General features: G+C 54.4%; 3 protein-coding genes across 4 annotated transcripts; 2 read left to right on the top strand and 1 right to left on the bottom strand.

Moving 5' to 3' along the window:
* Nucleotides 1-65: 65 nt before the first annotated feature.
* DCTN4 (dynactin subunit 4) lies at nucleotides 66-12,080 on the bottom strand. Of its 2 annotated transcripts, XM_032124497.1 has the most exons (14): nucleotides 11,887-12,080; nucleotides 10,552-10,622; nucleotides 9,966-10,144; nucleotides 9,021-9,064; nucleotides 8,150-8,257; nucleotides 7,546-7,566; nucleotides 6,551-6,624; nucleotides 6,092-6,204; nucleotides 4,703-4,812; nucleotides 3,631-3,704; nucleotides 3,182-3,236; nucleotides 2,587-2,694; nucleotides 2,086-2,183; nucleotides 66-1,915 (listed from the first exon to the last, which is right to left on the bottom strand). In XM_032124497.1, exons 1-14 carry the CDS (start codon nucleotides 12,019-12,021, stop codon nucleotides 1,702-1,704), a joined length of 1,404 nt encoding a protein of 467 aa, XP_031980388.1. In that variant the 5' UTR covers nucleotides 12,022-12,080; the 3' UTR covers nucleotides 66-1,701. The 2 variants fall into 2 exon arrangements, with proteins under 2 accessions (XP_031980388.1, XP_031980389.1); XM_032124498.1 differs by lacking the exon at nucleotides 7,546-7,566.
* A 1,587-nt stretch (nucleotides 12,081-13,667) lies between these two features.
* SMIM3 (small integral membrane protein 3) lies at nucleotides 13,668-15,462 on the top strand. Its single transcript, XM_032124693.1, has 2 exons — nucleotides 13,668-13,836; nucleotides 14,449-15,462. The coding sequence occupies exon 2, from the start codon at nucleotides 14,450-14,452 to the stop codon at nucleotides 14,627-14,629; it is 180 nt and encodes a 59-aa protein (XP_031980584.1). The 5' UTR covers nucleotides 13,668-13,836; nucleotide 14,449; the 3' UTR covers nucleotides 14,630-15,462.
* Nucleotides 15,463-20,108: 4,646 nt separating this feature from the next.
* Nucleotides 20,109-22,944, top strand: GPX3 (glutathione peroxidase 3). The gene is made up of 5 exons (XM_032124691.1): nucleotides 20,109-20,316; nucleotides 21,328-21,481; nucleotides 21,703-21,820; nucleotides 22,015-22,114; nucleotides 22,205-22,944. The coding sequence occupies exons 1-5, from the start codon at nucleotides 20,230-20,232 to the stop codon at nucleotides 22,427-22,429; spliced, it is 684 nt and encodes a 227-aa protein (XP_031980582.1). The 5' UTR covers nucleotides 20,109-20,229; the 3' UTR covers nucleotides 22,430-22,944.
* The last annotated feature ends 237 nt before the right edge of the window (nucleotides 22,945-23,181 follow it).

The raw sequence follows: 23,181 nt of genomic DNA, 5'->3' as shown, positions 1-23,181 counted from the left end.
GGCCTGCAGCAAACTGCAGTCCCAGGCACACCTCAAGGCTTGGGTCCTGGAAGGTCTTTCTGTGGTTGTGTTGCAAGTGCAGCAGCTGTTTTGGCTACTGAACAGGAAAAGTTGTGGCCAGAGGTGAAGTGCTTTGTTATCCGGACAGGGAAAGCTGCAGCAGGCACTAGCACTACACATTAACTACTAACTACAAGTCTCAATCTCATGCTGTACATCTGTGTGTCACCTACACAGAGTTGTAAACGTGATGCCTCGCCGCTTTAAGACCTGCTGCAGGGTCGGGGCTGTGAGGTGGGAGCCCCTCCAGCACACCACGGCAGGTTTCTTGCGCTAAGGGAGATGTTCTGGGGTGCTGCATCACCCCCCAGAGAGCAGGCAGCCTCACCCTGCCCCTCCATGCAGAGAATTCACAAATCCAGGCTGGCAGAGCCATGGCACAAGCATCTCGAGTGACACTGCTGTGGCTGGCTGGTATTCAAGCCTTTCCCAGCACAGCAGCACGTCAAAGTCCCTCAGAAATGTTTAACAAAGGTCAACGTCTGAAGTGGGAATGCTCTGCAGGAAGAGCCATCTCACCTGCCTGCACTAGCCATGCACTTACTGGTAATTCAGTCTCCTGGATACACAGCTCTTAATCACCCATTTTAGCTTGGACTGCAGCCAAATTACACCCTGGGTAAATGACCTTCTGGTACAGTGTGTGTAGTTAACATATAATGAGTTTCCACCTTTACACCTCCCTCCCACCCACCCCAACTGGAAAAACAAAGATTATGAACCCAAGTCACCGCTGTAGCTTTATGATTACCACAACTAATACTAACTCTCCAGGTTTCATACCCTCATCACTACAATCCCTAGCAACACAACATTTATTGAGCTGAAGACTGCCAGAGAGCCTCTCTGGAGCATTCCTGCCTCAGTCAAGAGCTGCAGCAGAACCTGAATTCCCAGCTTGCAGCACATCCTGCTGCCAACATCCAGCTGAGACACAGCGGGCTGATGGCAGGCTTGGCTGCCAGTCAGATCCATGAACACTACAGTACACTATGTTTAAAGGCAAACTGATCAACTCCTTTGTGAAAACACATCTGCCACCTCGGCTAAGCAAGCTACATATGCCAGAGGGGTACGGCTCTACGGCCCAGCCCCCACAGTTGAGGTATCCTATGAGGAAGCAGAAAACCAAAAGAAAAGATCGTGCTGCTGGCAGTAACTTGCCAGAATGCAGAAGGCAGGGACACTCCTTAAAATGTTTGTCTGGGAAGGGCATAGCTCTGTGTGAAAGAGAAGTTGTTCATTATTGGGTATGAAACATCAGGTTTGTGGGCTGACATGGAGAAAAAAACCAGTACGGGTTCTTTTCTGCTGATAAATCCAAATTCAGCCCTAATTATCTGTTGACAAAGCCAAATTCAGTGCAAACCTGGAGAAAAGGAGATCTTTCTCTGTGCTCTAACACGTGCTGCAAGTTACTCTAGCCTGTGGCAGTGAGGGGAAGCGGAGTGGTGGTTAGTGGGCACTACGACAAGGGGAGAGAACAAACCAGCCCAAACCACGGCAGCCTCAGCCCCCTCCTGGTGGCTGGGCTGCCGTGGCACACCCACACATCACAAAGGAGCTCTGGCAGAACCTTTCACCAGGTGCTTTCTCAGGGTGCCAGTCCATCCAGCCGTCGGGAACAAGCGCTGGGAGCCGCTATGGGAGCACGGGGCCGAGGCTGAGCTCCACGTGATGGGTGAGCCAGATCACCTCCGAGGTGTGGTCGCCTTCCTCATTGGGCCGGATGGGAGCAGTGAGGTTTTTGAACTCATGCTTCATCTTGAAACTCACGGTCACTTCGCCCTCTTCTTTCTGTGGGGTGACCTTGATGAAAACTCCCACCTTATTGGCTTTTCTGAAGGCAATAACACTGCAAGGCAGAACACAGAGGAACACTGGGTCAGCCAAGCTCTCCAAGCATTGTTCCAAGTGGAACAATGCTCTCAGAGGAACCCAAACCACACTGAAGACAGACAGGAGGAGAGTGAGTTACTCAAAGAACCAAGTTTTTAAGGGAGAGGATCCCCACAGGACACTCACTCAGGGTCATCCTGGAAGTCTTGAGGCTCTGCCAGCTCATCATATTCTGCTGCAGCATCTTTGCCAGCCAGAATAAGCTCCTTGGGAGGAACTGCCACCTGAAACAGAGCATGGAGTGAAAGAAGCCTTTCAGCACTGATCACCAGCTACACTGCCAGCAGAGAGGGCTCTCCTCTTCTGAGGTCTGCTTTACTACAGTTTAACAGAAAAGTGATTCATCCTCAGCTTTTCTCTGCTCCAGGACCACCTGATTACCACCCTGCCAGTGAAATAATAAATTTCTCCCTTGAGTTTTGGATACCCATGAACAGACACAATTTCAAAATACTTAATGAGCAGCTGTTTGCATTGGTGACAGTCATTTAAGCTCCAAGGAGGGAAACGCAGCACAGCTGGCAGGGGTTGAAGGACATATAAAAAGTGTGGCCTGTGAAGGACAAATGGGAGTGGTAAACCCTGGAAGGGGCTTGGGCTTACACAGCAGGAGGGTACAATCAATACCTTGGCAGTGCTGTTGATGTTATCAGGGTCTCCCTCCTCACACTCCAGCAATGTGACATGTGTGATGCTCTCCACAGGATTAGTCAGAGTCAGAAGGACTTGGCTCTCCTGGGGAGATTCAGGAATCACAGTTCACAAAGCAATTGTGCTAGAACTCATTGTTACTGTAAGCACCTCCATCTTCTCTGACTGATCAACACCTTCAAAAATTGCATCACATCCTCTCAATGGATGGATAGCAACCACCCCCCCCCCACCCCAGTAAAAAAGGCACCAATGCCATGCAAAACTCTTTCATAATATAAGAAATATGTATTTTGGGAGTCTAGCTGAGATCTCAATTCCACACCTTTTATTCTTCAGACATTGGCAAGTGCTTGTGATGCCAGATGTCACATGGCACAGCAATCTACTGCTGCAGTGACAAGTACATGCAGTGTTACCCTGGCCACTCCCTTGAACCCTGCACCCACTAAACGGAGTGAGTGGAGCCCTCAGGGAACAATCATCACACCATGTCATCTTCCAAAAGGATCCCACATTCACAGCTCCTGGCTATGTCTCAGCCTAAGACATTTCTGGGAAAGCTACTGACCTTCATGTAGCGCAGGTTGGGAATAGACATGATTCTCACTTCAGGGATGTAGTTACTACAAAATAACAGAGCAAATGACTGTGAGGCACTGTGCTGCTGTATGTAACACACCTCCTGAAGCAAAGGGAGGTAAGAGAGCTATTAGAACTTTCTGAAAAGGAAAAATGAAGTGTCCTTTTGCTGGATAACCCCAATCCTACAAACCCCGGCTACAGTCTGGGGCTGGCACAGCGTGCAGTGTTTTTGTCAAACTGCTGAAATCTTTAGTAGATCAGCAAGCAAACCTATTACAGATAAGCTAAATATATTTAAAAAGGTGATTACACCATCGCAAGGGATGACACAATCCTACCAAGAGGTCACAGCAAGAGTCGAAGTAAATTAAAATAGAAGGCATTAACTAAGCATGAACAGGGAGTTGATGTCCCCAGTCCCCGTTTCTTACTTACACAGCAACCAGCTGGATCTTGAATTTGATAGACGTTGGATTGAATTCCGGTTTGCTCAGGTTATGTTCACATTTCTAGAGAGAACGGTATTTAAGTCAGCTCCAAAACACAGTGTGCAGTCACACACTGAAGAATCATAGCCACAAGCGCTGTGTCACCAGCCGTGACGCTACAGCCTCTAGCACAGTACATACAAAGACCACCTGGGGTGCATGCAACCATCACCGTGTTCAGCTATTGATACTCCAAAAACGTCATACCCAGCACTACCTGTGCAACCTCAGAAACACAAGACTTGGAATCATTCTTGAAAACACCTGGATACTGATTGCAGCACAAATACCTGTAAGCCCTCTGATCTATGCTCCAGAATGCATTAAAAAAATGAAGCAGCTAGAAGTCCTGATCTCTCCTCATAGGCTACTCTTCAAATACAGGATCAGTCTGACATTACTTATTTCTGAGAAAATATTCTGCTTTTGCAAAGCATTCTGCATCTTAAATACCTACAAGAATATTGCTCTGTTACTTTAGGAACTAGATAAATAAATTGTATGACTGAGAAAACAAATCATGTAGTAAAGGCCATGTAGAAAGCCAACAGCAGAACTTGGATTTAACTCCTGCCTGTGTTCACTTCCCAGATCTCTGCTTTGCTTCTCTGAAATACCCTCTTTCTGCCTCCACTCTAGTGACATCTTCAGTATTCCGTACTGCCACTCCCTAATATTTTGTTTGTTGACTTTTTCTTTAGTAACAGCAAACTTTTTTTTTTATTTCGACTGTACTGGCAGCTTTCTCTGATTCCTTGGCTAGGCAGGGCACTTGCACAAGCCAGCTTTGTATCCTTATGCATCTTTGACAGTGTTGTCTCCCTTCCACAACTGTCATCACACCAGAGATGTGACAGCCTCCCTCACCCCCTTAGTGCTGTTACCACTAACTTGGCTGAGAACTTTCAACAACCAGAAGCATTGAACTGTTTCTTTTAAAAGAGAAACACACAGCCCATTTCCCAGCACCCAAGTTCTGTGAGCCTGGAAAAGGCACTTTTCTGGATTGAATTCCCTACCCGGCAGCGCAGCGAGCGTTTGATCAGGAGGTGCTTGTGACGTGGGTAGAGCTGGGAAGCACAGATGGGCTGGAAGTCAGGCTGCAGCAGGCGCTGGCGCAGAGTCGTCACTGGGAGCACAGCAGAAAGCAAGACAAAGAAATGTCTCAAGAACTGAAACTCGAGCTGGATTCTACACATGCACCTCAAACTGTGTGGAGATCTGCCACCATCTCTAAGACACCTAATTTTACCTGCACCACGCAATTCAGAAGCCATTGGCAACTATCACATTTCTAGCAATGAATAGGAAGGCAAAAGCAGAATAAAGGACTGCCCTGACTGGGCACAGTAACATGAGAGCCCAGGAGAAACAAGGGACCCACATCTCTCTTCAAAGCTGAGCTGGGATGGAAACAAGAGTTTTGTAATCATCTAGAACATAGTTCTTTCCCTCACCACAGCAAATGAGTTTCACAGCTTTGTTACCCTCACAGCTGGGTGCTGCATGAGTACAATACACAGCTTCTTAGCAAGGTTTGCATAACTCAGACTCACACAAAGAATGAGAGAAAACAGTTCCCAAAGCAAGAAACTCCCAGCGGCCAAAACCTCCCATGGGTTTCTCTCAAAACGCAGGCTCCTCACTGTTCCAGTGCCTAAGAGGCAGTGAGTCACCTGGCAGCCTTTCCCTCACTGTGGGGAACCAGAAAAGTTGTCTTCTTCACCAGCATCAAACTCACAATGCCAACAGTCTCATGAGAGAAGGAGACCAAGAGGATCTACCCCTTTCCATAGACCTTCCATGAATTCATTGATACTGGCAGACTTTGTAGGCCTGCAGAACTACCAACAACATCCGTTCTACTTGGAGCCACCTCAGCAGGAAGCCCACCATAGCTCCTGTACCTGCTGGTTTATCCTGTTCACTCCAAGTCTGACTGATCAATTTACAGTATTTGTGGATTAAACCATGAGTCAGCTAAAGAACTGGCAAGTGTACACAGGCTGTTCCAAGCTGATGTCAAAGCAGTGCGCAATTGTTACTCACCAGCCCAGTTTTGGTTCCAGCTCCCCAGCAGCTGCTATTTCCTTATTTCTTGCTGTTATTTGATAAAGGACATCAGCTTTTTTCTCCATCCAAAAGTTGATGCTTCATACACACAGAAATTAAGGCCAGCAAGAAAATTAAATAACCCTTCAGGCCTTCTGGCTCTGAGCTTTCCGTGTACTACATGAAGCTGAGGCTGCATTCAAAGTTACCATTTAAAAAGTCACGTATTTCCCAGTGTTTCAATCCCAGCATAAAAATGACCAGAAACTTGGATCATTAGGAACTTCACAAGCTTGTAGGCAATGCCCCTGTTACAAAAAGTAAGGCCAAAAAGTGACAGAATATTAAGGTTTTACCTTCTGTTAGATTGATTGGTCTTGTGTAGTAATCCTCAGGAAGAGGCTCCACTTCTTCCACTGCATCAGCTGGCTCAATCTTGATCTCCTTCTGGTCTTCTCCTTCTTTCAGGCTAAAGCAAAATAAGGGACAACTCAATCATGAAATAGGGCACGTGCGCTCTGACAGCAACAGCAGTAACTGCATTGTAGCACAGAAGGCAGCGAGAGCTGAGATTGCACAACAATAATTGCAACAATGGTGTGAGCAGTCACTTGTCCCCCTTGGGAGAAAGCAGAACATCCGGAGCTGCTGCAAAGAGATGCACAAGGATCTGACATCGCTCCAGCGCTTGAAAGGAGGAATCTCCTCTCACTGCTATCTGCTAATTGTCTATCATCTTTCTAAAGCTGGTTTACTGCTCTCTTGCCTACACCTCCAATCCTGCCCCCAAAGGTAACCCCAACCCCAAGACTCACGAGAGTCCAGCGAGGGCACTGATGGGAGCTCCGGGCCTCTGGCGCTGAAGCCTTGTTCCAAGGCCGTATTTGTCCTACAAGGAAAAAAGGAACTGTCACTCTCAGGTCTGCTTCCTGACAGGACAAAAAGACCTGCTGCAAACTCATCTTTTGAGCTGCATGACAAGCATGGGGGTACAAGCAAAGGAAAGCAAAAAGGAAAAGGTATTCAACGCTTCCTAAGATACATTTTTCTGCTTCAACTGTTAGCAAGGAACAAACAATTCCCACTGCGCTGCAGATGGGGAATGACAGATGTGTGTGGCTACTGCTTATAGAGCTTTTTGCTCCTTCCTCAAATCACCAGCCTGCACTACTGACACTTTTTCCCTGGATATTCTCTTCCGAGCAGCTCCATGTCAAGTAGTGTAGAATGAGAGCTCAGCTGCCAAAAAAAGTGGGTTGATGTGGTTGTGCATCCATCTGAAAGGCTCTGCAGCACTACTTGAAGCAGCTGGAAGGTTCAATCTCCTACAAGCCTCGTTACCTACAAGTCTCTCTCACCAGGAATAGCTGAGCTACTCCTCAGCTTTCTACAGCTGAGCTGTACCCAGGGTGCTTGGAGGCAGACATCTTCCTTCTGGGCAGGGCTGAAAACCTGACTTCTCAGCAAATGAGAAATCTGAGCATCAGCCTACTCTGGTGATTTTTCAAGGATGAGATGATTAACGTTAGTGGCACTTGCCTTGGCCAAGCAGGTAGCTGTGTCTCGGCCAGGCTTGGTGAAGGACTGCTTTGCAAGTGTGTAATACTTACTCAAAGACATTGCCCTGTTTCTAAACCTACATAAAATATTTTTTGTAACAAGTGTTACCCTCTGAAGAGTTAGGCTTCACCTGTGTTTGTTCTAGGCACACCTAAGCCAGAGGCCCTGAGGCAGGGTGTAGGATCTGTTACTCCCCTTCAGTTGGTACCATGAGAGCTTTAACACCAGCAGAAACTGTGAAAAGACTTACCACTACATGTATAGTGTGTTGCTGTGGAGAGCCCCCAAAATAGCAGCAGGTAGCAACGGAGACAAAAAATGCAGCCATAAGACACAAGCAAGGGCACAGAGCAAGCACAGTTCATTGAAGTAGCAAGCATATGCAGTCACCCAGCTAAACAAAGTGAGCATTTACCTGCCAGGTACAATAAAGAAGTCATTCAAGCCACAACCAAGTCTGAAGGTTAATTTCAGTAGAGATTTCATGCAGAGAAGTGCCAGACAATGCTGATCTATCTGTCACTGAGCTGTGGGATGACTGTCCTGAGAAAGGGCTGCCACTGGCACTGTGTCTGCAGTTGCACTGCACTTCACTGCTGCAGAACATATTCCTTGGCATGGCAAGTGTAAACCCTTCTGGCACTGTTGGGGAGGACTATCAGAGAGAGTGGCAATGTAATACACAGTAGCGAGTGTAAAACTATTCACCCCTAAAGAAAGCCTCATTTTCTTCATGTTGTCCTCAATTAGCCAAAGCTGGGCAGCCCTACTGTGCTACCAACTATCTGATTTTCCAGGCTGAGGCTGTTGTGGATCACTTTTCCTGCTCTGAGAGGACGGCACAACCAGCTCACCGAGAAGGCCAAGGGAACGTAGTTGCGGCGGCGCACCAGCTTCTTCCTGTCCCGCTCGATCTTCTCCTTCTGAGCTAGCTGCTGGTAGTACTCAACCAGTTTGTTAATCTGGAGGGAGGAAAAGGAACAGGGAGCAATGTCACCTCAGCTGCAGCATGTGCTTGTGAACTAGCTGGGGTTCCTGCTACTTGTGTCACTCTGTTCCTAGTACCAGCTGTATTCTGCAGGAAGTGCTTAAAGAAGCCTGTGTGTCTTCACATGTCTTAACCCACACTGTGGATAAATAACTGATTCTCCCTTGGGAATAATGTGTGTTGGAGGGCAGTGCCCAATTCTCACGTAGCAATTCAGCAACTGCGACTTTGTTCACGAATTTGCCATGACTGCACAGAGTAATGTCATGTGGCCGAAACTGAGCAATTTGGATTGGCAGAGCAAACAGCATCTTTAGCATCTTCGCCCCTCCTCCCCAAGGCTGGTCACGTTTAGAGTGGAGCCCTAACGGGTAACAGGGAAGGGTGTTAAAGGTGCAGTTGTGTTTTCCAGATCCTAGACACACTCTTGATTGGAAAACAGCTTTTTTTCACATACATACGCAGCACATTCACCAGTGGTGTTTTAACAGCACCATTAGATAGGATGGTTTCAACTGAGCTTCTTCTCAAAAGGAGATTTTATACTGCGATATCCTCAGGGGAGCCTCTAAGAGGCCTTCCCTCCATTGAATTCAGTCAAAGTGCAGATTAGGAACTGGAACTGGTATCTGAAGGATTATATAGATGAAGAAAAAGTGATTGAGAGGGCCTGACACTCTAACAGTTCTTTCTGGCTGATGTAGTTCAGCCCAAGTACAGCCTTCCCGTTCACTCACCCTCTGTGTGTGAGGATTCTCCGGCTCCTGCCAGCCACCACTCGCTGCACAAGAGAAGAGAAAAAGCAAAGTCCACAGGAGGCTTCCAGATTCCACACAAAAATCACACCCAACACTCAACTATCTTGTGTTATTTATAAAATATGACATGCCCTAATTTTGCTACGCCTGCCATTGTAATTGTTCAAAGTTCCTGTCTGTGCAAATAAACACCTCTGAAAGCTTTGCACAGGCAGGTTTGGGCTGAAGGAGCTCTGACAGCTTTTATGTTGTGTTTTTAAACAAATGCTGTTTGAGACATACTCAGGACAGCACCCAGGAGTCACTTCAGCAGCAGGTTATGTGTGTCTCATTACTGGCTGCTGCTGTCTCTGCATCTCAGCTCCATTTTCAGTCACATCAACACTGGAAGTCAGAGGATCTGTTTGGCCTACTCAACCCCACTTTGGGAGCCTGACAGATATTTTCTGTACATCTCAAATACCAAAAAAATAGATGAAAGCTTTGTTCTAGTGCTCTTGTGAAGAGAAAAGCCAAGTTCAAACACTGACTAGCAACTCTGGAGTAAGTCTAAATGAACAGAAATTATGGAAGATAAATTAGATGTTTATGCTGTCAGTCTGAGCAGCTTCAAAGACCGTGAAAGCACACAAACAAGATCTCAGCTGTGGGGAGAGTGCACTGACTAAAACAGTTTGACAGTCTTCTCACTAGTCATGCAATACAGGCATGGAAGTGGGTCACATATTCCACCTACTCAGCTCAGCTCTTCAGAGGGGTTTTCAGCAACAAAGAGATTTCCTGTGAATTTCCAACTACAACTCCAATCCTAGACAGACATCAAGTCTACAGTACAGTCAGGAACTAGGTGGATTATCTGTTACCTTCAAAACACAAACTGGGCTCGTGCTGTAACTCAGTTTTCTGTCTTGGACTGTCCCTTACCAACAGACTTGTCTGCCATGCCAACGTCCCGGGAAGTCCAGCGGCAGAAGCCACAGGCCAGGTAATAGGCTTTCTTCATGGTGGTCTTGGCCGGGTCGTCGGGCAGCGGCGCAGGGATGCTCGTGGCCCGTGTGGAAAGGGTGTGCATGCAGCAGGGGCAGTCAAAGCAGTTGGCACACCTGCAAACAACAAGGCAGGGCTCTGCGAAGGGTCCCAGGCTGAGAGAAATGCGCCCGACAAACACAACAGCCTTAAACCAACAGATCTTTAACTCTTGGGCAACAGCACCGGGGAAAAAGGGCAGCAGAGCCATCACAGGAATGTGAGGGATTCAGAGTCAGCATAAGAGCAGCAGCAGTGAGAAACATAATGTGATACTAAAAAACCTTTGTATTATGAGACCAGATCATCAAAAAACCCCAAAAGTGAACAGCACATGACACCTCATGGAAAGATACTTATACCCCGAAACAGACTGAAACATAACAAGCAGCTGTCCAATTTTTGAAGAGTTTCAGACAGAAGTGGGAAGGGACTGTTTTAAATAGGGAGCCTTGATGAAATAAAAAAGACAAAGCAACTTCACCTGTTCTTTTTCAGCTTGGCTTCAGCTGAAGGCATGTTTTCCAGGCAGCTGGGGCAGTAGTGAGAGTCCACCTGAAGAAGACACAGTCACATCACACACGTTATCTGGCACACCTTTGTCCAGACAGCCCAAACAGCCACACGATCCAACAAGGATTCGTGTCTGGCAACAGCAGGGTAAAGCCAGGGAAGGCTTGATGGATTTTTTGGTATGCAGAACCTTAGTCCATCTCAGCCAGATTTTGATCTTTAATAAGATAAATTATAAGGTTTCTTAAGTCAGAATGGATTAAACTACTCTGTCTTGTAAATGGGAAAAGATCAGCTGGGTGTTGACCTTTAGCAGCTACCAGAATCTCATTTTTCAGCTTGAGCAAGAGGTTTTAACATTTTATTCTCTATTTATACCTAAGTTTATTTTGTCTTTGCAGCTACACTGGTCACATATAGACACACTTCAGAAAACGCTTTGTATCTCTCTGCTATCACAACAAATTTTTTCAGTTAAAACAACAGCAGCAAGACTGGGGGCCCCTTCTTGAAGAGGAATGCAAACTGACTACTAGGTACGGACAATGACTACAGTGCTCACACCACAGTGAATTCAGGACGGATGCAGGCAGGTCACAAATCCACTCTTCAGAGGCCTTAACATTTCCTTTAAGAAGCCTCTTCTGAGATTCGGGCTGCACAGTCATTCTTTCAAGGCTTTCCAAACCTATCACAATTTCTTAACTCAACCAGGCTTCCAAAAAATCAATTTCAACGATTTTATTACGACAATTTACCAAGCCGAAACCCCTCCACAGCACAAATCGCAGCGCATAACGAGGGTGTGTGCCTGGGGGGGAGGGGGGTGTCCTTGCCCCTCAACGGCCGGGCCCGATGGGGATGGGTGTGGGAGGCGGTGTCTTGACCCAACCGGCCGGAACCCGCCGAGGGGTGAGAAGTCCCCACGGCCACGGTCGGGCCCCACCGAGGTTTGGGGGGGGTCCCCGCTCCCCCGGCCGGGGCCGTTCAGGGGGGACCTCCCCCATGAGGGGAAGCCGCCCCGTGCGCTCGCCTCAGCCAATCACAGCCCGAGCTCCACCGACAGACAGGCGCGCACAGCCAATCCAAAGCGAAGTACCGCCCCACCCGTCACCCGCAGCCTATCGCCGCGCTCCGTGCAGCGCTGCGCCCACCCCCCAGCGGCGCCAACAGCCAATAGCAAATCAGAACGAGAGTGAGCGGCAGGAGAGCGACCCAATCGGTGCGCGCAGAAAGAGCATCGTCCCGCCCGGTGCCGCCCAGTCCCGGCCGGTGCGCGGGTGCGGCGCGGCCGGGCCGCCGTTACCTCGTGCGAGACGCACTCGAGCGAGCGGAGCTCGCTGCAGTAGCGGCAGAAGTACAGCTGCGGCAGCGGCGCCCGCAGCTCCTTCTCGCCGCGCACCAGGTACAGCACCCGCTCCGATTGCAGCAGAGACGCCATGTTGGGAGCGGGCGGGCTCCGCCGCGCCGCTGCCGCTCGACGTCACCGCGCCACCATCTGACGTCAGCGCGCCGAGCTGATCACGTGACCCCGCGGGGCAAGGGAGGGGCCCCGAGGGAGCGTCAGTCCCGCCCCGGGCCGGGCACGGACAGAGTCTGAGCATCGCCGGGGCTGGGGCAGCAGCCGCTGCTCTGCGCCATGCCTCACCGCCCTCACCGCCCTCACCGAGGCTTTCTTCCCAATATCATATCTATTCCTGCCCTCTGGCAGTGGGAAGCTACTCCCTTTGTTCTGTCACTCCAAGCCTTTTGTCCAAAGTCCCTCTCCAGCTCTCTTGGAGCCCCTTTAGGCTGTGAAAGGGGCTCTGAGGTCTCCCCAGAGCCTTGCCTTCTCCAGGTGAACTCCCAGCCTGGCTCCAGAGCAGAGGGGCTCAGCGCTTGAAGCATCTCCGTGGCCTCCTCTGGAGTCACTGCAGCAGCTCTGTGTCCTCCTTACACTGGGGGCCTGGAGCTGGACACAGTGCTCCAGGTGCGTCTCACCAGAGCAGAGCAGAGCGGCTGATCTTCTCACACCCCAAAGGTGGTTTCTTTTCAGTCTCATGTCTGCTAAACAGGATCCTGACAAGAACAAACGTTCCCATGCCATGGGATCGGCAGGAAAGCATGAGGTCTGTGGATGCTGTGCTGTGTGCGCAGAGGGCAGAGCTGGCATCAGCAAAGCACCCCCAGTTTGCTGCTGGATACCCCAACCAAAGCACCAGTGCCAGCCTGGCCTGTGGCGTGGATCCCCCATCCTCACCCCAGTATCCATCCCCACACAGTGCCTGGAGTCAGTCCCTGCCCTCTGCCCACTGCTTGCAGCTCCACAGGAAACCCCTGTCCATGAGGATCTGTCGCTGCTTGCGATAAAAACCCCACATGCTTTTTATCCGACTGCAGCAGCTGGAAGGGAGCACTGCTGGGAAGGCAGGGAGGAGGCTGCCTGTGCAGGGGGTGCCTGGAGGCCAGGGGTGTCTTGAGAGCATGTGGTCGGGCTTTCCACCACCAGAAATCCAGCAGGTTTCCCAGGGAAAAGGCAGGATTGAAAGGTGCAGTGTGTGGCTCCCACTGTGAGTGACACTGAGCTTGTGTCCCAGAAGGAAAATCGGAGCATCCCACCTTGGTTTTGCCACTCAGCATCACCAATGAAGTGGAATATTCCACTGGGCAGCAGAAGCGCCGTTCCCAGCCGGCGGGCTGAGGTCTGTCCCCTCCCTCCCTGGCGATGCTCTCTGCCCGTGTCCCTGTAAATCACCGTGCCCGGATCCCTGGGCAGCGCGGGCACCTCGCTGCGGGTGGTTATGGAGGCTCTGGGTCTTACCCTGGGCCTCGGGGGCAAGTGGGTGCCTGTGAGCCCTGCTGGGGCAGGAGGGGGACGGGGCAGGGGAGGACCTTTTGTTAAGGGCTATGAAGTGAAATGTCCCCATGGTCCCCGAGACCTTCGGGTTCAGCTCCAGATGGAACTCCCCCCGTGGAGCCCCATTCTGGGCGGGATGAGCCGGAGTGTGTTCTTACTTTATCCTGGTGTGGGAAAAAACGTCCAGCCGTGCCTTGCCTTTCCTTCCTTCCCCTTCCTTCTATCCCTTTCCCCTTCTTCTCCTCCCCTGCCGTCCCCTGCGGGCCGGGCCGGGCCGGGCGGGGCCAGGCGGAGTCTTTTTCTCCCGGCGGGAGTCTTTCTTTCCTGTCGGCATCCGCCGCTGCCGTCGCTTCTCGCCGGATCCGGAGCCGGAGCCGGAGCCGGAGCCGGAGCCGGAGCCGGAGCCTGGAAGCGCCGCAGGTAAGGGGATGCGGGCAGGTAGGACGGGAAGGGCACGGGCAAGGCAGGTAGGACAGGCAGGGCACGGGCAGGGCACAGGCAGCTGCCGCCTCTCCCGCATCGTGTCCCCCACTCCCGCGGTGCCGGGGCAGGACAGGGGCACGGCCGCGGTCCCCGTGGAGGGGGGTCCCCGCTGTCCGGCCCCTCCGTCCCCTACAGCTGATGGATAACTCCGTGACTCAGCACGAGGTACGGGTCGGGGGGACACACACACGAAGCTCCCCAGAAGCGAGGGGGTCTCCTAGCTGACCTGACCCCACCGTTTCCCCATGTGATGACACACCGGTGAGTGACCAGCAGGACGCCCGGTTGTGGATTTCGTTTAATAGTTCCTCTAACGAACGGTAGCAATTAACAGGGAAGTTTTCCCCATGGCTTTTATCCAGTGCCTTCAAAGCGTGCTATAAATCCTGGGGCTCATTGAAGGAGCCTTTACCAAAGGCTCTCGAAGGAGCCCAGGGTCAAAGCTGGACCTGGCCACAGGGGTGTCTGTGGAGAGAGTGGGGGGGGAGAGTCTGGCTACGGGAGGGATGGAGGGGGCTGCCCCACCAACCCTCTGCCTCTCCTTTGCAGGATGGACCTCCCTAACCTCACTGGTCCTACCGACCTCCCCAAGCACATCTTGGATATCTGGGTCATCGTCTTGATCATCCTGGCCACCATCCTCATCATGACAGCGCTGCTGCTGTGCCCAGCCACTGCCGTCATCATCTACCGAGTACGAACACACCCCACATGCAACGGCATCGTGTGAGCCACGGGCAGTGGGGGACGGCCAGCTTGCTGGGCTGGGGGCTACGGTCATGGGACCCTGTGCCAGGGACCTCGACGGGGCACCCTGAGAGCTGGAGCCTGGGCAGGAGCTGGGGTGGGCCAGCACACAGACCTGCTTCTGTACCTGGCTCTTGCTGGGTGAACCCACTGCTCGTTTTGCCCACTGAGCTTACGGGGACTGTGGGGGAAACGACAGCATGGGCAGCAGTGGGGAGAGGTGTGACTTTGCAGACGTGTCCAGCTGGAAACAACTCGCTCCCACGAGGGAGGCAGGCTGGTCTCGCCTTCACTGGTGACACCATCTCCTCCCAGGCAAGCAGCAAGGAGTGGAAATGCCTGACAAAGTTATTTCTTCTTTGGAGTCCCAGTTGTCAAGGTGGTTGGGGAAAAAAGAGTCAAAGCAAGATGGATGTGGCTTCTGGTTGTGCCTTTAGCACTTGGCTAAAAGCATCAGTGACAGAGCCCGTGCTGGCTGCACAGCAGATGTGCAGCTGGTACCGGCTTCTCCTCTATCCATTAGCTGCAGAAATTGTAGGAAAATCCTGCGTGGCTCTTGGTTCCTCTGGGTCTTGTGGGGCAGAGGAGTGTGTGCAGTTCCTGCCAGCCCTCCTGTCTGCACGCTGGCTGCACTCCCCACTCCTGATAGTGAGAGCCCCCACTGTTTTCCCAGCACACCAGCCCTGCTGGGAGTCTGTGCATGCCTCACCTGGGCAGGTAAAGTGGGAGGAGCGGGTTCGTGCCCAGCCAGTGGCAAGGGACCATGTAAGCTCTTGCATTGCCCTTTGTTATGAAATAAATGGACTTTGTCCTTCATGTGAGTGTGTCATGCAGCTCTGTCCACACTACGGGCGGTATCTGGCTCTGCAGGACCTGGGATACTTTGTGGGCTCTCCAGAAACCCTCCCTGCTCTGACCTCCTGCTCTGCCTTGCCTCAAGGTCCCTGGGGCTCTGTCCGGCCTTGGAGCCCGGCGGCCGCAGCCCTGCGGCCGCAGCCCTGCGGGAAGCTCACTGCCAGCCCAGCCCCACGCTCCAGGAGGGCAAACCTCAGTCTGGACACGGTGGGTGGGAAGGATCCCTCAGGACTTTCTGAAAGTGGTTGTGGCTGTTTTTCTGCCACTGGGGTGACTGTCATTGCTTCTCTCACGCCAGCCTCGTGCCGGGTCAGTGTGGCAGGAGCCCTGGGGCTGAAACGGCGGAGTCTTGGTGACTCACAGCAAGAAAGGTCACAGAGTTAACAGGATGAATCAGGCAAGGATGTGGGGAAACACTACGGTGATGCTGGTGGGAATTGTTTAAATCCTATTTTCTGTGCTGAAGAGAGCAACCAGCCCTGCAGTGTTGGAAACCGTGTCCCATCCCTGTGTGGCTTGATCCACAACAGCCAGATTTGGGTTTGCATTGGGTGGTGGGGCCAGAGGGGCAGGGGGTTCACAGGGAAGCAGCACCTTGGGCAAACACCTCCCACCTTAGGCAGGGAGCCTAGCACAGGGATGCAGACTCTGAGGAGCAGAAATGCCTGCACTGGAGCCACGGGCTGTGGTTGTGCTGGGAGGGAGCAGACACTTTTCCTTGCCCAGCCAAAATACATATTTCTGTTTTGTGCTGTCAACTCTCTCTTCCCCTCTCAAGTTGCAGAGTTTGAGGCAAGTAACCAGAGCTATTTTCCTGTTTTTCTTCCTCTCTCCCTCCCTTGCTGGCACGGTGCAGCGGCAGCTGAAGGACATCACAGATGTGCAGGGTGGGAGCAGCCCTGGCTCTGTTCTCCCCCATGCTCTACCCCAGCACTGCTTCCCTGGGGACACTGAGGATGGCCAGCAGCACCAGGAATAGGAGCTGAGCAGCTTTGATGTGAGAGGAATAGGGAAGAAGCCAAAACACTGGAGTGGTTTGGGAAGCCTGGTTTGGAGCAAAACACGAGGAAAAGCGTGGAACACCTCCCCCCCATCCATGCAACCATACATGATGGCTGTTCCCACCTCCACATTCTCCTTGTCAAGAGCAGCAAAGGGAAGTGAGAGATTTCTTGGTATGAATTTTCTGTGAAGTTTCAAACCCATGGCAAACATTTCCAGGAAAGGCCTTGGAAAGACAGGTTTGCTTGTAACAACAACAAACGTGGAGCTAAATGGCAGAAAGGGGTAAAGCAGGGAGAAGCCAGGACATTTCTTAAAGCATTAAGATGGCAGAGAATGGATTTAAGCTGAATTTTCAACACTGTCAAGTTGGAAATTCCTCCTCCAGGATGGAGGAAGATAACCAAATCCCCCTGTGGCTCTAGCTTCAGTGCCTGAGCAGTGCTGGAGCTTGGAGGCAGCGTTTGCATGGAGTTTTGCCAAGGAAAAATGCCTTTCTGTTGAGAAGCAGGTCCTGGTCGGGTGACGCTGTAGCAGGCAGGGTGATGCGGGCACTGAAGTGATTCAGCATCCACTGGGATGCTTCCCTGGAGGTGCTGGCATGTGGCAGGAGCTGGCTGCTGGCCTCTGGGGGCTGCTGCTGGGGGAGGCAGATGGGGCAGCCCCAGATGGGAGAACAGGATGTAGAATGCTGGCTCTCACCTTGCCTCTGGGCAGCCTCCCTTTGCAGGGGGAAGGGGAGACAATGGGCCAGGGCCATTTCTACAGGGAGCAAATCTTCCCCTGGGAAAGGAAGGGATGGCAGTGCTGGAGGGGGCAGAGCACATAGCCTGGGGGCTGCTGCTGGGAGCACTCAGGAAGGAGGACCCTCATTCTAAAGGGTGCTGAGCCCCATGCCCAGCAGGGAGGCTGCTGCTGAGCCAGGGCAGTGTGTGGGAGCACCCGGGCTGGGGCAGAGCAGCGAGGGCTGGCAGCCTGGGGAAGCCTGGCGCTCGAAGAGCCGGGGCCTCTCACCTGGCAGAGCTTGTTGCTTTTGCTTCCCGTTGCACACTTAGAACAAAGGTTCAAAGGTTGCCCTGGGATTGATGCCAGGCCAGGCTGCCAGAGGGAAGCTGCACAGCTGCTAGCCAGGGCAGTGCTGCCTGCTGCTGCCTGAGCTCCCTGCCACTGTCCTGCCATGCTGCTGGCACCATCCCTGTCCCTCTGCATGAAAATACTCCTCGGTCAGCACTGGGACAAGCCCAGCCGGCAGCACGACATGGTCCCCACCGCTGCTTTCACATTCCCAGTGCTCAGCTGTGGCCCTGCAGCCTGGCACAAGGTCTCTGCAGCCCCAGCACACAGCTCAGGGGACAGCCAGGGAGGCTGGTGGCAGCGGTAGCATGGCGGCTGGGGGGCTGGAAGCGCCTGGCCTCCCGCCCCGGACTCCTGCCAAACATCTGCAGCAGGCGGAGCTGGCTCCCGCCCGGCTCCGGTGGAAAAACAACCGAGCAGGAAGGTTCGTGCAAGGGTCAGCCCGCCCAGCACGGCTGCCTTTTGGGGTGGGGGACCCTGATCCTGCAGGGTAGAGCAGTCTCGGTGGAGCCCCTGGCCCTCTTAGCTCTCCCATGCAGCCTCCGGCATGGCATGGCATGGCATGGCATGGCATGGCATGGCATGGCATGGCATTGCACAGCACGGTGGGGACACTGGGTGACACACCCAGGGTGCCATGCAAGCTCAGTGGCAGAGAGGGAGTCCATCGGCTGTGTCTCATTAACTCCTCCCCAATTCCCAACCTCCACCAAGGCTGATTTGGCACTGGGACCCAAGGAGAGGGGACTTGGATGAACAGGTCCCTTATTTTTATTTTGGTTTTAGGAACACTGAGTTCAGGAGTAAGTCAGACTTCCACTGCTCGTGGCAGGGATCAGGGACACGTGGAAGGGACACAACCACACTGTGCCACAGGGAGCACAGCCCTGAGCAGCTTCCCAGGTCTGTCCCAGCTCTGTTGCAGGAGGTGGCTCAAGCCCTGGTCAGGGTCAGAAGCGTGAGCACAGCGCTGGGCACACACTGGTCCCTGTTGGCTGCAGCATGCAGAGACGTGGAAGCAGTTTGCAGGCCAGGAGCTGCAGCCCCACGGGCCCAAATCTCCCTAGAGCCTGGGAAGTAGGTGGGGAGGGTCAAACCCTGGGTATTGGCGCCTACAGGTTTTGGCAAGGAGCCACCTCGCTCCACCCACAGCACCCCTGTTGCTAGCTAGGCTGGCTCTTGGCATGTTGTGATGGGCTCTGTGCAGTCCCCAGGCAGTGGCCGAGCATCCTGGGGGTTTGCCTGGAGCTGGGGGAACACCCCCCATTGCCTGGGGACCAGGCAGGGCAGGGCCAAGCCATTTCTCCAGTAGCAGTGCAGGTTTAAAGCTTTGGGAAATGCTGCCGGTGACAGAGAGACCCCCAGCTCCCCTGCTCCACGGGTTCTCTGTGTGCCTGGGGGATGTACCCAACTCCCAGCCCTCCCACGCCAGCTGAGGCTGCAGCTGGAGCCTCAAACATCAGCCTTTCCCAGGACATGGTGTTCCTTCTGGTGAAGAACATGGATTGGGAGATTGCTCCCAGCTTCCTCTTAACCCATGGCCACACTCCCCTTCCTTGGTGGCATCTCTAGCAGCTGGCTCGGTGACAGCATCGTGGCAGGGCTGACCCTGCTTTCTAGTAAAGCCAAACCTCATGCTGGCGCTCATGGTCCCCACAGGGCTCACCCACTGCCACCCTATCCTGTCCTCCACCCCAGGCCAGCTTCCCCCCAAAACCACAATTCCCCCAGCTCCCCTCCAGCCAGTTAATTCTCCCATCGAATAATTTTGTTGGGGGATTTCAGTGAATTTACACCTCATCACGGATATTTTCCTTGGAGACAGCCCAGGGTAAATGTTCACATTCCTTGGCTAAGCAAACAGGACCCTGGAAACTCCTGCCCCTGGGGACACCAAGGGCTAAGGAACAGCAGTGCCCTGCCCTTGACCCCAGCAGGGTCATCATGGAGCCACAGCCCTCGAGCCCCAAAACAGCCCCTGGCAGGAGGGATCCTCCTCCAGAGCTGCTTCTGGAAGCACCTTCATTTACCGGGCACAAAGGAGAGAATCGGGATCAACCTTCCCCAGCCCTGCCGGAGCAGCCATTCGGGGGCACCCACTGAACCCCAGCCTGGCCTCCCCGAAGGGGAGTTTGGTCCCTGATTCTCGGGTGCCAACACCCCACTTGGGGGGAAATGTCACCCAGGCTGGGTGGCCTGTGCAGGATGGGGCACCTCTCTCCCGCGACACCTCTCCCCCCGTCCCCTCTCCCGCCCTGGCCCCTCTCCATTCCCCGTCACCTCTTTCCCCCCTTCCCCCCGATACCTCTCCCCCCACCTCGCGGGTTTAATCCCGCCTCGGGTAACACGTTGCACGAACCCTCGGCACATGCCGCTGCCCCGTGTGCCCGTAGGTGCCCCGGGTCCCCGCCAGGCCGTGGTGCCACCCCCGGGCGGTGTCGGTCCGTGTGTCCGTGTGTCCGTGTGTCCGTCCCAGAGCCCACACGGTTAACGCGGCCCCGGCCCGGCCCCCCCCGGCCATTGGCTCCCCCCTCGCAGCCCCGCAGCTATTTCTCGGCCGCCGGGCTCGGAGGTGACAGCAGGCGACAGCGGCGCTCGTCCCCGCCGCTCGCCCCGGGCTGTCAGGGGGGTGCCGGCACCCCGCGCCCAGCCATGGGGGGCTGCTCCCGCAGCAACTGGATTTTGCCCCTTTTCTTGGCTGGGCTCGTCCAGCTGGGGCGAAGTGAGGAGAGGGAGAAGGTAAGAGGAGGGGGACACCCCCACGGGGCGTTCAGGGGGGGTTTAGGGGGTGTGTGACACCCGGGGGAAGCGCCTGTTTCCAAGGCTCTCTGCAGGACTCCCCGGGGCAGGAGCGGGGCACGGTGGCCCCGTGACTCCCCCTCCTTCCCCCTACAATCCCGGTGCCTGGATCACGGGGGGATTTGCTGAGTTAGTTCTTGCCAAGGGCCAAGAATCGCTGTCCTGAGGTTGGGGACAGAGCCATGTGTCCCCCAAGTGACCTCCTCAGGAGCAGAGCACGGGCATTTTTTTCCGTGCAATGTCCGGGGGATTCCCCCATGTCTGGAAGGTGCAGAAGGCACCGTGTCCCCACAGCCCAGCGGGCAGGGGCAACTGTCAGCCCCCCAGCCACCGGGGCCGCACAGTGCCACGGAGCCTTCATTCCTCGAGCACAGCCCCTGTGACTTCACCTCTTGCCAGCTCCCAAAATAGCCCCTCGGTGGCACTTGGCTGAGCCTGGGTACCCTGGTGGGGACAGGAGACGGGCTCCTCTGGGTTAACCGCTGCGGCCCCGCACACAGGGGCTGCTCCAGCCCGACCCTTCCCGGCCCCCTCCCCATCCCACCCGGAACCCCCTGCGCTGCCCCTGTCCCCAAGGGTGCCGGGAGGGGTGGTGGGTCCTGCTCACTTGCCCACAGCCTCGGGATTCTGGTGCTGGCCTCCCCCTGTGCTCCGGCTGTTTTGCAGCCACTCGCCTTCCTGCTGCTCCCTGCTCGGTAAACATTCCCCAAGGTGCAGCCAGAGCCATGTGCATCCGCGTGCTCCAGTCAGCCTGTCCCACCACCGCGACCTTGGCATGCCGGAGCCTGGCTGCTGCCAGCGCCTTTCAGGGCAGGGGACACAACGCTGGCAGCCGTCCCCGCAGCCAGCAGCAGGGCTGGCCCCATTGCTCTGCTGGCCGTGGGGAGGGATGGGGAGCGGAGTGGCTGGCAGCCCCCAGCCCGCTCCCACGGGATGCTCCTCGCCCCACAGGTGGACTGCTACCACTCGGTGAAGGACACCATCTACAGCTACGGGGCCCTGACCCTCGATGGGGACGAGTACATCCCCTTTGAGAGGTACAGGGGGAAGACAGTGCTCTTTGTCAACGTAGCCACATACTGAGGCCTGACCCTGCAGTATGTTGGTAAGGGTCCTGCGGGGCACGGGCACCTCGGGGTCAGGGCAGGGCCCAGGAGTGCGGCCTCTGGCATGTCTGCAAGGTCCATTCTGCTTTGGGGAGCTGGGGAAGGGTTAATGCCTGCTCCCCAGGGCCCGGCCTGACTGGGAGGGTCCCAGGGGGTAAGTGCAGGTGCGGAGGTGTGCCTGGTCCCCTGCTAACCCACCCCTGGCTCTCCTTGCATGCAGAACTGAATGCACTACAAGATGAACTAAGAAACCAGGGGGTCGTGGTCCTTGGCTTCCCCTCCAACCAATTTGGGAAGCAGGAACCCGGACAGAACTCAGAGATCCTCCCTGCGCTTAAGTGAGTACTGTGGTGGGGGCTGTGGGACACCTGATCCCCTCGGCTCTGCTGGGGTCCCAGCCGGGCAGTGGGAGCACAGGCTGCAGCTGCTGCTGGCTGTGGCCCCCAAACAAGGGGTTTGGGGTCCTGTCACCACCCCTGTGCAAGCACCCAGAGCTGTCAATTGCACAACATCCTGTTCCCTGCCCTTGTAGGCATGTCAGGCCAGGAGGTGGCTTTGTTCCCAACTTCCAGCTGTTCCAGAAAGGGGATGTGAATGGGGCCAATGAGCAGAAGATCTTCACCTTCCTGAAGGTGGGTGCTATGGCAAGGGGAGATGAGGGGGACACACCCAGCTTGCTTTTTGGAGGGGCAAGGCAGTGATGCACTGGCTCCCCCTTGCAGAACGCCTGTCCCCCGGTGGCGGAGGAGTTTGGAAACCCCAACAAGCTCTTCTGGGAGCCTCTGCGGAACCATGACATCAAGTGGAACTTTGAGAAGTTCCTGGTGAGCCCCGAGGGTGTGCCGGTCATGCGCTGGTACCACCGCACCAACATCTCCGTGGTGAAGAATGACATCATAGCCTACCTGCGGCAGCGGGTGCAGCACCAGGAACAGGCTGACCAGTAGAGCCTGGGGCCCTTGCATGAGGGCCAACATCCCCCCAGCTGCTTCCCATTCCATTCCCTCCCCCAATGTTCCCCAGCAGCAGGAATCACGCACTGTCCTCTCCATTGCTCCCGTCTCTGGCACCCCCCAGTCAGGATGCTGGGCTGGGCAACCTCGTGGCAGAGACCTCAGCGATGGCAGTGGGATACTTCCAATATCCCTGTGTCCCACCTCGACCCCTGGTGGTGACACCTCCTGGCCTCCAGCTTGCCCCCTCTGCTCCACCATCCCAGGCAGTGGGAGGATGCAGGGGCTGGCTGTCCCTGGAGCAGGAAACCACATCTCCATGAAGGCTCGGCCCGAAAGCCCCTGGCTGGGGCGGGCCCGGCCCAAACGTGCCGAGCACGGAGCAGCTCTTCAGTGCATTCAGGCTGCCCGTGGTCCTGGCACACAGATGTGCTGCTCTCCTGGTCAGGGGTGGCCAGCCCCTTGCCACCCACCATAGAAACACCAAATAAAGGCTCTGCAAATGTGCAGCCCCACTTGTTGGCCAGGGGTAGGGGGGGGAAGAGTGGGGAGCACAGTGGCCAGCCTGGGGGTAGCAGCGCCTGACTGGAGAAACTCAGTTTTTTCCACAGTAACTGCAAATGTGGACTTCTCACAGCCCAGCAATTGGGAACAGGACAGGGAGTGAGTGCAAAGCACAAGTGGGCAAAAGGGGCTGGAGGTGGGACTGGGGACAAGTCCCAGCAAGGAGCATACTGGAATCCTGT

This window comes from Corvus moneduloides, chromosome 15 (assembly GCF_009650955.1).
Source record: "Corvus moneduloides isolate bCorMon1 chromosome 15, bCorMon1.pri, whole genome shotgun sequence".
In the NCBI taxonomy this organism is placed as follows: Eukaryota; Metazoa; Chordata; class Aves; order Passeriformes; family Corvidae; genus Corvus; species Corvus moneduloides.
The sequence above is the reverse complement of the archived record's forward strand: the minus strand, read 5'-3'. Positions and strand labels throughout refer to the sequence as shown.